Source organism: Macrobrachium nipponense, chromosome 35 (assembly GCF_015104395.2).
Source record: "Macrobrachium nipponense isolate FS-2020 chromosome 35, ASM1510439v2, whole genome shotgun sequence".
NCBI lineage: Eukaryota > Metazoa > Arthropoda > Malacostraca > Decapoda > Palaemonidae > Macrobrachium > Macrobrachium nipponense.
Genome location: NC_061096.1, coordinates 65,530,287 through 65,547,111, shown reverse-complemented (window position 1 = coordinate 65,547,111; position 16,825 = coordinate 65,530,287). Strand labels below are relative to the sequence as shown.

General features: G+C 36.9%; 1 protein-coding gene across 1 annotated transcript in view; it reads left to right on the top strand.

The window, feature by feature from the left end:
• Positions 1–946: 946 nt before the first annotated feature.
• LOC135208385 (uncharacterized) overlaps positions 947–16,825 on the top strand; it is a 23,544-nt gene continuing 7,665 nt past the window's right edge. Inside the window, exons 1-3 of the mRNA XM_064240485.1 lie at positions 947–1,085; positions 1,325–1,521; positions 2,099–2,237. Coding sequence (XP_064096555.1) covers positions 947–1,085; positions 1,325–1,521; positions 2,099–2,237 — 475 coding nt within the window. The remainder of the gene's footprint in view (positions 1,086–1,324; positions 1,522–2,098; positions 2,238–16,825) is intronic.

Sequence of the window (16,825 nt, the reverse complement as noted above, 5' to 3'; positions counted from 1 at the left end):
TTTCTCCATCCACAGCATATTGTTCCTATTGTAAGCAGGAAGGGCATCCCATAGAGAAACTGTCCTAATCGTTCGTGCAAAAAGTCTGATGTTGGAAAGAATTCTCCGAACCCTAATAGGAAGGATAATAAGAAAACATTTCATGTTTGCTGCTCAAGAATTTAGATGCGGAACGTCCTTCAAACCTTTCACTTGTAAAGCACCGTCAATGGTATTCCCAGTGACTTGCTTACGGGATACAGGATCCTCTCAAACTGTGGTAGCTCTGCCCTCACAGGACTTCAAACTGAGACATGGAGTATGTTACCGTTTCTGACCTCAGTACCACCAATCCATGCCTTTGGCAGAGGTGAATTTACAGTGTCCCTACTATCAAGGTAATGTTTTAAATTATTGCAGTTTCACGAGATCCTTGCCTTGTTCATCTATTCAGCTTTTGATTGGTAATGATCTTGCAGGGGCCATTGTTAATCCAGTAGTATCTGATCCTGATATTCTTATAGAAAATGAGTCCAATAAATTAAATAATGCTGTATTGTCAAATGGCATCAATTAAACCAATTGTTCTAGATAATGGCAATAGAGTAGAGAAGACATTAGACCTTATAAATGATGACCAAATCAAACTTCAAGGACTTGCGAATAAAGATCCTGTCCTTAAGGCTCTTTGGAAGAAAGTTGCAGACCCAGATGATAATTCCAAAACTCCCTTACTTTTTAATCTTGATAAAGATTTTGCTTTTTCGACATTTTAGGTCCTCCAAAGCACCAGCAACCACAACATGGTTTGACTGTCATCAACTTGTTGCCACTCTCTCTAGTTCCAGCTCTCTTGAATTAGCCCACTCTCATGTGAACCACTTTGGAGTCAACAAGACTTACTCTACTTGGCTGACGACTTCTTCTGGCCTGGGATGAAGAAGGAAATTCAACAGTTTATTAAAGCATGTCATCATTGCCAGACTTACATGGCAAACCCAATGATAGACTTCCACCAGCTCCTCTTCAGCCCATATCCGTACCAAAGTTTCCATTTGAGAGGATTATCATAGATTGTGTTGGCCCAATGCCTAGGACTAAGCAAGGTAATGAGTATTTACTTACTGTCTTTGCCCAACAACTAGATATCCCATAGCAGTGCCAGTAAAGAATATAAATGCTAAAACTATAATTGGTCAACTTGTCAAAATTTTCACCAAACCTATGGATTTCCAAAGACATTGCAATGTTATAGAGGCACAAACTTCACTAGTAAGCTTTTTCAACAAGCTATGAGAGAATTCAATATTCATAACATATATGCTTCTGCTTATCATCCCCAAAGTAACGGTGCAGCAACTAGAAAGGGTTCACCAAACTATTAAAAATCTACTTCGGAAGTACATGCAGGAAACTTCAGAACAGTGGGATAAAGACATAGATCTTCTGATGTATATTATACGAAGTGTACCACAAGAGTCCACTGGAGTGTCCCCTTTCGAATTAATGTTCGGAAGAAAGCCCCGTACCACTCTCAGTATGGTGAAGGAAATCTAATTCACAACAAGGAAGAGGAGATTACAAACATTTTGTCATATCTACAGGACTTAAAAGATATTGTATCACTTCAAGTATTTGCTAATACTAATCTTTTGCATTCCCAGGAGAAGATGTCCCGCTTATATGATAAAAAGGCAAAGCTTCGTGTTTTTCAGCCAGGAGATGAGTGCTTGTCTATCATCCAATACCCGGTTCCCCTTTACTCGTGGAAAAAATTTGTATGGGACCTTACAAAGGGCTTCAAAGGAATTTCTAAGGTAAACACTTATGTTCTCCTCTACTCCTGATCGTAGACGATCAAAGCAAACTAGTGCATGTGAATTTGTTGAAGGCATATCAAGCACCTACTCAAATGGTAAGTCATCTCTCAAATTCTTCTGAGGCGAAAGTATTACCACTAGAGGAAACTTCCTCAGAATTGCTGCCAGATCTTCCTGAAGATGACCAACTAATAACTGGAAAGACAACACCAACAGTCAGATTCTAAAATCCTTGCCCCAGTTATTTGACAGGGGAATACCCGTCTCTAAGAGAAAATTACTATCTCAAATCTCTCCAGGTTCGTGATGTATGTTCTGACAACTTGCAGGGAAGTCAAACCATTCAACATGACATCGTCATCGAGTCAGGTGTTTACTCCCATACGCCAGACGTACTACCGTATGGTGGGCAAGAAGTTGGACTGGTTGAAACAAGAGGTACAGTATTTACTAGATAATGACCTTGCAGAACCAAGCACTTCACCATGGGCTTTCACCCTGTCTCCTAGTACCTAAACCTAATAATAAAACTAAGACTCTGTACTGATTATCGTAAGTTAAATAAGGTAACCGTAAAAGATTCATTCCCATTACCTAGAATAAATGATATCCTTGATAGCATTGGTAATAAGAAAAATTCTTACACGGATAGACTTAATGAAAGGCTATTACCAAGTACCTCTAACTCAATCAGCTAAAGAAATCTCATCATTTATAACTCCATTTGGGTTATTCTCTTATAAGGTCATGCCATTTGGTTTAACTAATGCGCCTGCCACCTTTCAAAGGATGTCAGAGGTAATAAGAAATATGAAAGACACTTACGTTATATTATTGGATGACGTGTGTGGTGGTAGCTAGTGACGACTGGGACGAACACCTGCAGACCCTCGAAGAACTCTTCCATCGCTTCAGATCTTCAAGGTTAACAGCTAATTTGGCCAAGAAGTGCCTTTGGGAGAGCTAAGGTAACTTATCTAGGGCATACCATCGGAGTTGGAAGTATAATGCCCAAAGATGCCAACATTGCAAGTATACTTGATTATCCAATTCCAACAAACAAGAAGAGTTAAATCATTTCTAGGAATGACTTCATACTATTCTCGCTTTATTAAGAACTACTCTGAAATCACAGCTGCTTTATATAATTTAACATCTCCAAAGATCTTTTTCTTTTTTATTGGGAAGAAAAGCATCAACAGCTCTTTAATAATCTTAAAAGAGTATTTATATCTAAACCTATTCTTAAAGCCCCAAACTTCAATCAAGATTTTTTACTCCAGGTAGATGCAAGCAATTCGGGATACGGTGCAGTACTACTACAGATGTCATCAGCTTGCAAATCTGGAGATGATGACCGCCACTGGACTACTTGTTTCCAGTATCTTATTTCTCAGGCTCATTCAAAGGTTCACAAATTAGATGGGCCACTATAAGAAAAGGAGCTTTTTTGCCATCATAGCTGCTCTTCGTCACTTTGCTCCATATTTAGAATGCAAACCACAAGGTCATCGTCTATACAGATCATCGACCTTTAACCTTCCTGGATAGATCTCGACTACTGAACGACAAATTGTTACGCTGGTCGTACTATCTAACAAGATATAATCTTGAGCTCCGAGCGATCCCAGGACATCAAAACAAAATTGCAGACGCATTATCCAGACTTCCCGCTGTCCCTCATCCCAGCCATCCTAAGTAGGATGCTCTTTGGGGGGAGGATCTATGACGGAACGTCACACTTATTTGTAATAATTATTTTGTAACTATGAAATTATCGGGTGTTTAATGTTCAACGCCATCTATTATCAGTTATGTTAACTATTCTACATTATCCTTGGTTCCTTTCCTTAACTTAGTCCATACAGATGTTTGCATTCCTTAGTTTTCGTTACACTTGTTATTTGTATTTTTTCTTTAGAGAACTATTCAGTGCAGTGTTGAAAACATCTTTTTCTTTTGTTTGCTTATCATTACTAGTGTTTTTGTGATATTACGTGTGAAAGTAATTATATTGGAATTTAAGTTTTTTTTATTTAAGTATTAAATTAACTATAGTCTTTAGTGTTTAATTAAGATCCTGCTGGATTGGAGAGGTAATTAAAAGTGGTTAAAATAGAGGTGAAAATAAATAATACGTGAAGCAGACAAAAAGAATATTTTTGTTGGTGGTGATATTTTAAATTTATGAGGGATAATTGAGTGATTACAGACCAGCAACATCCCCACACCTAGCCACCAGGTAAGATTCACTCAAGTCCCGTCATAATATATATATATACATATATCTATATATATATATATATATATATATATATTATATATATATATTAATATATTAATATATAAATATATATATATAATTAATTTATATATTTTATATTTATATTAGATATATATATATATATATATATATATATATTTTATATATATAATTTAATATATATCATATATATATATATATATATTATATATTAGATATATATATATATTTATATTATATTATTATTGATTATATATATACAATAAAATATATATATATATATATATATATATATATATATATATGTTGTATATATATATCTATATATCTATTTATATTTATATATCTATATTTATATATCATATATTATATATATATATATATATCTATATATATATATATATCTATATCGATATATAATATATATATATCTGAATATATATATTATATAATATATATCTATATATATATATGTATATATATATATATATATATAGATCATATATATATAATATTATATATGTATAATATATATATTATATTGTATATATATATCTATATATACATATATATATGTATTAATAATTATATATATATATATTATGTATATATATATGATATATATGATATATAGATATCTATATATATATATATATATATATATATATAGATATATATATATATATCTATATCTATATATATATATATATATATATCTATATATATATATATATATATATATATATATATATATATAGATATATATATATATATATATATATATATATATATGTCTATATATATATATATACATATATATATGTATATATATAATATATATTTATATATATATATATGTATATATATATATATCTATATTATAGATCCTAAATATAGATATATATAATAAATAATATTATATATAATACTATATATATATATATATATATGTATGTGTGTCTGTGTGTCTATGTGTGTGTGTTCATACTACTCTCGTTTGGAGTCAATAAGATGGGATGGTATAGATTCTAGATTCATTTAACTGACAAAGTACAGATTACCAGGTACCGACGTTTCTTTGTGAATTAATAAATCTGGAATCGAAACCATCGCGTCTTACTGAAGCCTAGCACGAGCAGTATGAATAGTATGAATATAATGACTGTATGACGACATCGTCGTTTATGATTGTAACAATAGTACTAAGTATGAAAGTGATCAGTACGAAAACAATTGGATTGTTCTTATTCAGGACTCACATTGTTTTAGTGCCGACCAGACCACCTAAAGTCTATTGCAAGTTCTTAAGCATTTACTTGTTTTAAGTAGGTGTATTTTCAAACAATTCGACAAGCCTCTGCCTTTGAAGTCTAAGCTTGCAGGCGTCTCGTAGAGAATTAACGATTTGCTAAAGAACAAAAAAACAGAATAGTGTAAGTCACGTTACTCATACCATAAGGTGGAATTTCGCATTACTCCTTCACTCTCTCACTGTGACCTCTTTTGGCCAACTTTCAATATATGCTTATTTGTCCCAAGAACATTTATTATTCGCTCTCCTCCGCTTAGCATTTAATCTCAAGTCTTTGACCATGAATGAGCTGATAAAGGCTTCCTCTGACTGCTGCAAAGCAAAGCAGGGATCTGATCAGAAAATCCCCGTTGAGATTAAAGGGTTTGCTTGCTTGCTTGATGACGACAGTGTGCCTCTGTTTTGTTCACCTGTTGAGTCTGCATTATTATGTAATAAACCTTACAAAAATTTTGTTGTTTTGGGGGACATTATAACGAATTTGCACAATAATAATAATAATAATAATAATAATAATAATAATAATAATAATAATAATAATAATAATAATAATAATAATAATAATAATAATAATAATAACATCTATTATTATTATTGTTATTATTATTATTATTATTATTATTATTATTATTATTATTATTATTATCATTATTTGGGGAAAACTCTCTGTCGGGAGAGTATATATAATGTTCTAAGATGTCCACAATAATAAAACGTGTTGCGAGTTCGTGTATCTTCTAAAATTATACACGAACTAGCAACATTTTTTATTATTGTGCACCTCTTAGAACATTATTATTATTATTATTATTATTTTGTTTTTTTTTTTTTTTTTTTTATGCTCTATCACAGTCCTCCAATTCGACTGGGTGGTATTTATAGTGTGGGGGTCCGGGTTGCATCCTGCCTCCTTAGGAGTCCATCACTTTTCTTACTATGTGTGCCGTTTCTAGGATCACACTCTTCTGTATGAGTCCTGGAGCTACTTCAGCCTCTGGTTTTTCTAGATTCCTTTTCAGGGATCTTGGATCGTGCCTAGTGCTCCTATGATTATGGGTACGATTTCCACTGGCATATCCCATATCCCTTCTTATTTCTTATTTCTATTTTCAGATCTTGATACTTATCCATTTTTTCCCTCTCTTTCTTCAACTCTGGTGTCCCATGGTATTGCGACATAAATGAGTATACTTTCTTCTTGACTTTGTCAATCAACGTCACGTCTGGTCTGTTTGCACGTATCACCCTATCCGTTCTGATACCATAGTCCCAGAGGATCTTTGCCTGATCGTTTTCTATCACTCCCTCAGGTTGGTGCTCGTACCACTTTTTACTGCAAGGTAGCTGATGTTTCTTGCACAGGCTCCAGTGGAGGGCTTTTGCCACTGAATCATGCCTCTTTTTGTACTGGTTCTGTGCAAGTGCCGGGCATTCGCTTGCTATGTGGTTTATGGTTTCATTTTCCGTATTGCACTTCCTACATATGGGAGAGATGTTATTTCCGTCTATCGTTCTTTGAATATATCTGGTTCTTAGGGCCTGATCTTGTGCCGCTGTTATCATTCCTTCAGTTTCCTTCTTTAGCTCTCCCCTCTGTAGCCATTGCCAATTGTCATCGCTGGCTAGTTCTTTAGTCTGTCTCATGTATTGTCCGTGCATTGGTTTGTTGTGCCAGTCCTCTGCTCTGTCTGTCATTCTCCTGTCTCTGTATATTCTGGGTCTTTGTCTACTTTTATTAGTCCTTCTTCCCATGCCACTCTTTATTCCCCTCGTCCACTGGCGGTCTTCACTGGTTTTCAGATAATTGCCCCAGTGGCTCTGTGCTTCAATGGTTGACGCAGTCCTCTATACTTAGTAGTCCTCTCCCTCCTTCCTTTCGTGTTATGTATAGTCTGTCCGTATTTGCTCTTGGGTGTAGTGCTTTGTGTATTGTCATATGTTTCCTGGTTTTCTGATCTATGCTGCGGAGTTCTGCCTTCGTCCATTCCACTATTCCTGCGCTGTATCTGATTACTGGCACTGCCCTGCCCATGTGTTTATGGCTTTTATCATATTTCCTCCATTGAGTTTTTGACTTGAGTATCGCCTTGAGTCTCTGCATGTATTCTTCCTATCGTGTCCTTCATCTCTTGGTGTTTTATATCCCCTCCTTCCATTATTCCCAGGTATTTGTATCCTGTCTCATCTATGTGTTTTGATGTTTGCTTTCCCATCTGGTAGCTTTTATCCCTTCAGTTCTCGTTACTTTGCCTTTTTGTATGTTGACTAAGGCGCATTTTTTCTATTCCAAACTCCATCCTGATGGTCCCCTACCCAGATACAATCCTTACAGTCTGGATTAGGGTATCTATTTCCTTGATGCTCTTACCATACAGCTTGATGTCGTCCATGAACATCAGATGGTTGATTCTGTTGCCTCTTTTCTTGAGTTGGTACCCGGCATCCATCTTCTGTAGTACTTTTGTCATGGGAATCATGGCTACTACGAAGAGTAGTGGGGACAGTGAGTCGCCCTGGAAGATCCCTCTCCTGAATATTAACCTCTGCTAGTCTTATTCCAGAGCTTGTAAGTATTGTATTCCAGTGCGCATTGTATTTTTGAGGAAGCTGATGGTGTTTTCCTCTGCCCCATATATTTTCAGGCATTCTATCAGCCATGTGTGTGGTATCATGTCGAAGGCTTTCTTATAGTCTATCCATGCCATACTTAGGTTGGTTTTCCTTCTCCTACTGTTCTTCATTACCATTTTGTCTATGAGGAGCTGGTCCTTTGTGCCCCTACACTTCCTTCTGCAGCCTTTCTGTTGGTTGGGGATGGTGTGTCTCCTCTAGGTAGTTGTATAGCCTTTCACTGATGATACTGTTAGTAACTTCCACATTATTGGTAGGCAGGTGATAGGCCTGTAGTTACTGGCTATATTTCCCTTACTCTTGTCTTTTTGTACGAAAGATGTTCTTCCTGTGGTCATCCATTTGGGTGCATGGTGATTTGAGATACAATGCTGGAGTTGTTCTGCTATTCGTGGGTGTAGGGCCTTGAAGTTTTTGAGCCAGTATCCATGGACTTCATCGGGACCTGGGGCTTTCCAGTTTGGCATTTTCTTTAGTTGGTGTCTGACTGTGTCTGTCGTGATCTCTGTGAATCTTTGTTTTATTCTCCCTGTTTCTTCTTCCTTGACTTCCTGGAGCCATGTTGCATGTTTGTTGTGTGATACCGGGTTGCTCCATATGTTTTCCCAGAGTCTCTTACTTGGTTCGGCTTCAGGAATTTCTGGTGGTTGTCTTCCCCTCTTAGTTGGCTGTATAGTCTTTTTCTGGTTGGTTCCGAATAGTTTGTTCTGTTGGTATCCCTTATTCCTGTTTCATGTACCGTTGGATCTTATGTGCTTTGGCCTTAATCCTCTGTTTTGCATCTTCATTTGTGTTGTTTAGTCCCTCTCTTGTACTTTGTATTTCTCGTTGAGTTCCTTCCTTGTTTTCTTGCTTTTTAGCCTTTTTCCTGCTATCTCTTTCAGTTTACTTAAGTCAGATCTCATCACCATGATTTGCTTTTCTAGGCGCCTTTTCCAAGGAGGTTGCTGTTTGGTTTCTGTTTGTTGGTTGGTGTGTTTGTGGCGTTGGTGTTCGTGTCCCCATCAGTTCTACTACTAATCTTGCTCCTGCATATACCAAGTTATTTGTTTCTGTGATACTGGTGGTGTGTATTATGCCCATTATTTCATTGACCTCACTTGTTTTCTCCCTTAATTTCTTGGTGTTGTAGGCTTTCATGGAGAGGATCTTTGTTCTCTCTGTATCTGGCTCCATCCATTGTCTATCTTTTCTACCCATTCCGTCCTCTCTGTTACTTCGTCGGTGTTTCTTCGTGTGTCGTTGTTTGATACCTCATCCTCCCTGTCGTCTTCTGTGGCATCGTCTCTCAGTTCGTCTTCGTGTAATTCGTTGTCGTGTGACATTTCCCTTTCCAGTTCTTCTCTTTCTGTTGGGGAGAGCCAGTTCTTTTTCTTTATGTTTCTTACTTGGTCTGCCAGCCTCTGCTCTGTTTGGGGGGTGTTATTCCTCTCATTCCAGATGTTGACCAATCTTCTTCTATATCCTCTCTCGGTCGGGTTGCTTCTGATATAGCATCTCCATATTTCCTTATTTTCTTCTCTTGTCCATTTCTTCCTTTTTGCTTCTGTAGCTCCAATCTCAGGCTGTTGATGACTGTCGTTGTGGTGATCAGTTGCTGGATGACGACCTCCAAGTACCTGACCGTCTTCCCCTTCAATTGGGTTGAATACCTGGTTGCCGGACGAAGCTCCTCTGTTGCCAGAGGTTCCATTTACGTCGTTGTCGTTTATTCCTTCATTTCTTTCCATCATTGCTGAGTTTTGCTATTTAACCCATTGCTGGACCCTACCCCATCAGGGATAGGTACTCATTTACAGCTGAGTAGACTGAGGAAATTATGGTAAAGATCCTTTCCCAAGGAATCAACGCCGAGGAGAGCGGTCACCCATCCAACGACTGACCAGCCCCAATGTTGCTTAACTTGACTTAAGTCCATTATTATTATTATTATTATTATTATTATTATTATTATTATTATTATTATTATTATTATTATTGTAACCAGATCACTGGGTTTCATTTCAGTGTATTTTTCATGAAATAAATTCCGAAAACTGACTCGCGATTAGGTCAACAAAATACCGTGGCCTTTTAAAGGAAAACTCGCCAAAATCGTTCGTCCTTTCACGGGAATCGAACCCAGGTTTGCTAATGCGTAATATATATGTGTGTATATATATGTTTGTGTGTCTCGGTATATACAGACAGATGCCGTGTAAGTGTCTGCGCGCGTAGATGCATGCATACATTCTCGATGCACAACCTCCCTACAAAAAGGGACGCTGGTATAGAAGCCTTACTTTCAATCATTACATTACCAACATCAGACGAATCCAGATTCAAAAGCCTTCCCGCAATTCCATCCACAAAATCACACTCTTATTGAGGCTTCAATCAATTCCCTGTAATGAAACCGGAGATTCCCATTCGGAGCAGGACAAGGGGATCATGCAATCCCTCCGTGTCTTCAAAATTGCATCGAATTGCACACGCATTATCTTTTATTCCTCTCTTCTTCTTTTTTTCCTTCATTTGCAAATGGTTTGTTGCAGCGGCTGGTTGTGTGTGTGTGTGTGTGTGTGTGTGTGTGTGTGTGGCTGTGGCTGTCCCTCTGGAGGGTATAAAATATTCGCGGCTTTAAAAGTCTTCCTACGGGGAATTTATTAGTTTTGGCTAAACGCGAAATGAATGAGATGCAGAAATAAGGCTCCCTTTTTATCGCAAGGGGAGATGCATGGCGGCTAATGGAAATGCAAAAGTCTCTAGGCGCATTACATTCCGGACACGCGATTTTATGCGTCGGTAATGTATACGCTATGTTCCTTCCTAATTATTTTTCCTTAACAGAGGAATAATTGGGGGATAATTCAATGCGCGCTTTGTTCTGTTTAGCCTTAGGAAATACTGTCTGATTTCCTGTCGCAAATCAGACGAGTGAATCCCTTTCAAGTTACAGTTTAAAAACAACCCCCCCCCCCTTTTTTTTCTGGCATTTCAGCTCGCTTTTCACAACCTCGGGGTTTAGAATGGTGAGGAATAGTTCGAGGAAAGGAGGAGTCATTTCTATACGTATTGTGCCTATCAAGGGTTATCATCAGTTCCTCGCTGGACGAGTGGTTTTCGCGCTCGGCTGCCAATCCGGTGGTCCGAAGTTCGATTCCGGGCTCGGCCAACGCGGAATCAGAGGAATGTGTTTCTGGTGATAGAAATTAATTTCTCGATATAGTGTGTTTCGGATCCCACAATAAGCTGTAGGTCCCGTTGCTAGGTGACCCATTGGTTCCTAGCCACGTCAAAATATCTAATCCTTCGGGCCAGCCCTAGGAGAGCTGTTAATCAGCTCAGTGGTCTGGTAAAACTAAGATATACTTTTAAGGGTTATCATCATTTGGAGGCCTTGGTTTCGTGAAAGGTTTCCTTAGACTCGCAGGCGGGGCCTCTCTCGTCAATTATTCTTTGGAACGCAGATATCTACAGGTTGTTCGCCCTTTCCTTGTTTTGAATCCCTCTTTATATATGATTCTGGTTTGCTTTGGTTCAATCTTTCTTCTCTCCTCCTCCTCCTCCTCCTCCTCCTCCTCCTCCTCCTCCTCTCCTCTCCTCCTCCTCCTCCTCCTCCTTCCTTCGTTTCATCGTTTTTATGAGGTTGATCGTCCCATAGCCATCTGCAACAAAGCAATCCCTTGCAAAATTGTGATGAATATTGTCATAGGTTCGTGTTCTACCGAGAGCCCGACGTCGCAGTTTTTTTTTTTTTTTTTTTTTTTTTTGTTGCGGTTAATAGACGGTATGTTATATGAAAGGTAAGATAAACATCACATGATGCAATGGTATGTCAAATATGTACGAAAAAATCCGTGCCTAATGTCTGCCAAAAAAAAAAATCGTAGAGGAGGCTCAAGCCATCTCTCTCTCTCTCTCTCTCTCTCTCTCTCTCTCTCTCTCTCTCTCTCTCTCCGAAGATAAGCCATAACATATGAGTACAGTATTTTGTTACATATAAACAATACATCATCCATATTGATATTAATTTTCAAATCACAGGATTAAAGTATTCTGTTTATATATAAACATACATCACATCCATATTGATAGTTAATTTTTCAAAAACCACAGGATTGAAAGTTATTCTGTTACTTATAAACATATATCATCCCCAAGGTCTCGGGAAGAATACACACTTTTTGTAAAGTGTCTTTCCGGCTTAGAAGATCAGTGAGAATTACAACTGGCGAGGCTTTTGTCAAAGGTGCAGAAACCTCCCGAGGACATTTATACAGCCCTGTGGATTTCTATTATATATATAAAAGTTTTAATAATCAGTGAAGAATGAACAGAAAACGGGAAATTACTCGCTGGGTAACATTTCCCATTTTGCAATCTCTTATTTTTTGCTCCGCTTAGGGCGAGGATGAGCGTTCGCTTGTAATTTCCTTTACACTCACCCGCCCCCGCCCCCTGCCCCCTCCCCCCCCTCCCCCTTCCCCAATAACCCCCCTCCCCTCCCCTCCTCTCCCCAACCTTAATAAATTCGCCCCTTTATTTTTTTTATTGCTTTGTTAAATAATGAAAATTAGATTTAGTATTGTTGTATTAAATACAAAATTAAATTTAGCATTCCTTGCATAAATAAAAAAAGATAGGTTTACAATTTTTGTTAAATTATAAAACTATATTCAGTATTGCTTTGTTAAATATGAAAAAATATTGAAAATTCAGAGAGTAAAATTGAATACCAGTATGAAAAACATGAAATGCAAATTCCCAAAAATGACAACATTTTTAGTCAGTCCAATCAAGGCTTCAGGAAAACAACCTGATTGCTGTGGCATTTTCCCTCTATTCATCAAGTGCTTTTAATTGATAACATTTTATTGATTGCATATTTGTTTTCCTATCTAAAGTCTTGACAGTTTAATTGAAATGTCGACTCTTTTCTTTGTTGTAGTTACAATTTAGTTATATAAGTCTGGGTGTCTCAGAACGAGACAGTTTCGCGCCACGAGCTTTTACAACGCTTGAACGCACCCCCTGGATTTGTTTACGCTCGCATTTGCGATTTCTGAAGGCTGATTCAAGTTATCAGTGACGTGGGAGCCATTCTGTCTCTAGAACACTTGGAAATAGGAGACTGGAGAGACATAATGCCTGTCGCTTTGGAAATTTGGGAGTATTTATAGCCGAAGGATAAACAAGTTAAAGGCGACAGTTTGATGCTCATTTATTTTCATGGCTCCCTCCGGCCCGATCCGCTGATAATACTTTTGAATATTTGCAAGCCCTCTCTGCAATGACGTATTCAAAATCCTCGTTATAACCTGGGTTAGTATTAAATGAAGCTTCAGTTTCCTTTAAATCAAGTTTTTTTTTCCATGTTTTTGTTAAGGATTTAATACAAAAATCAATAACTTATTTGTCTCTATTCAGAGAATACACGGATGGAATACCTTTCGGTTTCTGAGGAAATAGAATTAATCGCCACTTGGTTCTCTTTGCGACACGACGTATACGAGGTTAACATTTTCGTAATGTTGTTTTCTTATTGTATTAGTTCCTCTAGTGTGAAAGAATTGATTAAAACTGACCAAGTAGCAATCTTTCCCTTGATGACTTTCGAAACTGAATAGCATTTTTTGGAAATAACTCCACATTAACATTTTTGTGTGGAGGACAGTGACTTACAAATGGTGCAACAAGGCTCTGAAGTATCTTAAAAGTAACATTACCCTTCATTGTTCACCATAAATCAACAGAGAAAAGCAATTCCGCATCAAACATTTCCTGAAAACGACCGATGGATGGCCGCTTTGGTAAGGCCAATGACAAGCTGATCAGCAATAAAATTGAAGGAGGACAGTTTCACAGACGAATTATGTTTGACTCTGGCTTTGTCTTTGTCAGTAAGAGAAGCAAGAGACGAAGCGCCAAGAGAATAAAAGCAATATTTCATCCAGCAAGCAACGGCCGAGACCAATGAAATGTCCAGATATTTAGGGTCAAGAAGAGAACTCTGTGATATCTGAATTGGGCCACCAAAGTCTTCGCAGACAGATTTAGTCATCTGAATGACGGAATCTCTCCGAGACAATTCCGAAGCAATTTAGGCCACTAGAACATTGACAGATGAGGGCGTTTTTCCAAAAATTCTCCTGTCTTCATTGACAGTCTATTTGGAAGCGATGATAAAAAGACAAACGGGTAATCCTCCTTCGTAAATATATTTAACTCGACAAGTTTTTTGAGTTTACCCAACCACAATGCTGACCAGAGATGGGAAAATGATTGGTTATCTATATAGATATTCATTTAAATTTTTTCCTTTTTTCTATATAAACGTGCCTGTATTTGAGTGTGTAATGCTCTGCTATAAAAGTATATTCAACTCGAAAACTCGAGTTTACCCAAGAACAACGCTCCAAAGATGGAAAATAATGGTATTTTACAAATATTAATTTAAATTTATATACACTTATATGATATATATATATATATATATATATATATATATATATATATATATATATATATAAATATATATATATATATATAATATAGATATATATATATATATATATAGTATATATATATATATATGGATATATATATATATATATATATATATAGTATATATATATATATATATCCTATATATATATATATATATATATATATATCCATATATATATATATATATATATATATATATATATATATATATATATATACATAAAACGTACCTGTATTTGAGTATGTGCGATGCTTAGCTGCAAAAGTATATTTAACTCGATAACTCGAGTTTACCGAACAACAACGCTAAAGAGATGGAAAATGATTGTATTTTACAAATATTAATTTCCTTTCTTTATATATAAAACGTGCCTGTATTCGAGTATGTGTGATGCCTTACTGTAATCCAGACGATTTCCCACAGCGTCTAGACGCTCATCAGAAATGCAAATATGGGAAATCAGCATTCAGCGTCCTTGAATACGTTAAGAAAGCCTTTGAGACGCCTCCAGCATCCGTTTCATATGGCGGGAATCATACCAGCGCCTGAAGTCCAGAGGATATACCTCTCTCCTCTCTCTCTCTCTCTCTCTATCTTCTCTCTCTTTCTCTCTCTCTCTCGTCTCTCTCTCTCTCTCTGTCTCCTTATAATAATGATGATAAATTCAAAAAAAGTTATTTAGAGAACTGTACCTAAGAAGAGATGAAGAACAAACTAAAAGATAACAGAACATGAAGATAATAATGCTGCTAATAGTATTATCATTATTTACATTATATTACTATCATTATTATTATCATCAACAAGTGCGAACGTTCAAAATGAACATGCTTTAAATTGCCCTTAATTCACACAATGGATAAAAATAATAATACAGGGTGTCCATAAAGTCCCAGTACCATTATAAGTATCTATTGCTCAGAATGGTGCTGGGACTTTATGGACACCCTGTATATCTTTATAATAGAATAGAGTGACATTTACCGGAGTCTTGATCTTTCAATATCTGCTTCGAGTCCCGAGTGACGAGAGAGATGGGATAATGAAAACTCCTAACGAGGAATTCTCTCTCGATCCTGAGAAGCGCAATGGATGGCTAATCAAGTATTTTGACCCTCACGAACCTTCACCAGTGGCATGGCTTCTCCGTTGCCCAAGTCCTCCACTTCTTGATGCTTTGGCAGTGATGATTTTTTCTCTCTCTCAGGCCTTTTCGTTCGTCTTTTCTGGTATGAGGATTATTTTTTGTTCAAGAGTTTTTTAAACTTAAATTCCTCTAAAATTTTGGTCCATGCTTCAAAGAAATGATTCTCTCTCTCTCTCTTACTCTCTGTATATATATATATATAGTATATATATATATATATATATATATATATATATATATATATATATAATATAGTATCTGGCTGAGATATATACATACACCCATAAAATTATTTTTATCGCATCAATATAAACTTCATTCTTGCACAAAGACCTCCGTTTACTTACCATTACATTTACACCCGATGCCTTTTCAGCATCTACAATCTGTGTTCATCTCCAAGGGAACCTCTGCTGACGTCATTAGTGTCATTATCCTCATTCAGCCACATGTGCTGTTTGTTATCTCTATTCTGGAAATGTGTCGCAGTCTGCCAGACAGTACCTACGAGGTTTTCTAACGTTACAGCGTGATATCAGGTGCTCTCTGCAATAAGTTAATTAGGGTATTCCTCTTTGAGCTGTTAATCATTTCAGTATACAGGGATATTTTTGTCATCCTAATATTTTTTTTGTTTTTATCTGTTCTCTTTTTCTTTTCGTATCTTCTTATTCCATTGGAACTCGCTTGCTTTGCAAGTCAGCGCTCGTTTGACGTCATCCTTAATAAGGGACGTTCATCTTTTATCTATAATACTAAAATCCGAGTGGATCTAGTTTGTCCTTCCCCTGCAAAACTGTTTGCCCGCCCTAGTTGGGGGCCGGGGTAGATAGAGGAACGGGATGGTTGATGAGACATCCTGCCTCCTCCGGGAAAGGAAAGCCTGATTTCCTTGCGCCAAGGGTTGGGGGGCGGGGATAAGGTAGGGGAAAGGGAGGGTAGGTGAAACATCTACCCTCCTCCTGAAAACCTGTTTGTTCGCCCCGATTGTGGCCGAGTTTAGGTAGGGGAGACAGCGGCAGCAGCCGGGTTCCAGCACGAGTAGCTCGCGCCAACAAGTTCGTTTTAGTAATAAAATTTATCATTGTTTATGAAAGTATGTTATGATAAATTAGTAAGTCTGCGGGTCTTTAAATCAGCCACATCTCTTCAAAAGTAAAGTTCAAAACACGAAAATTAAGGG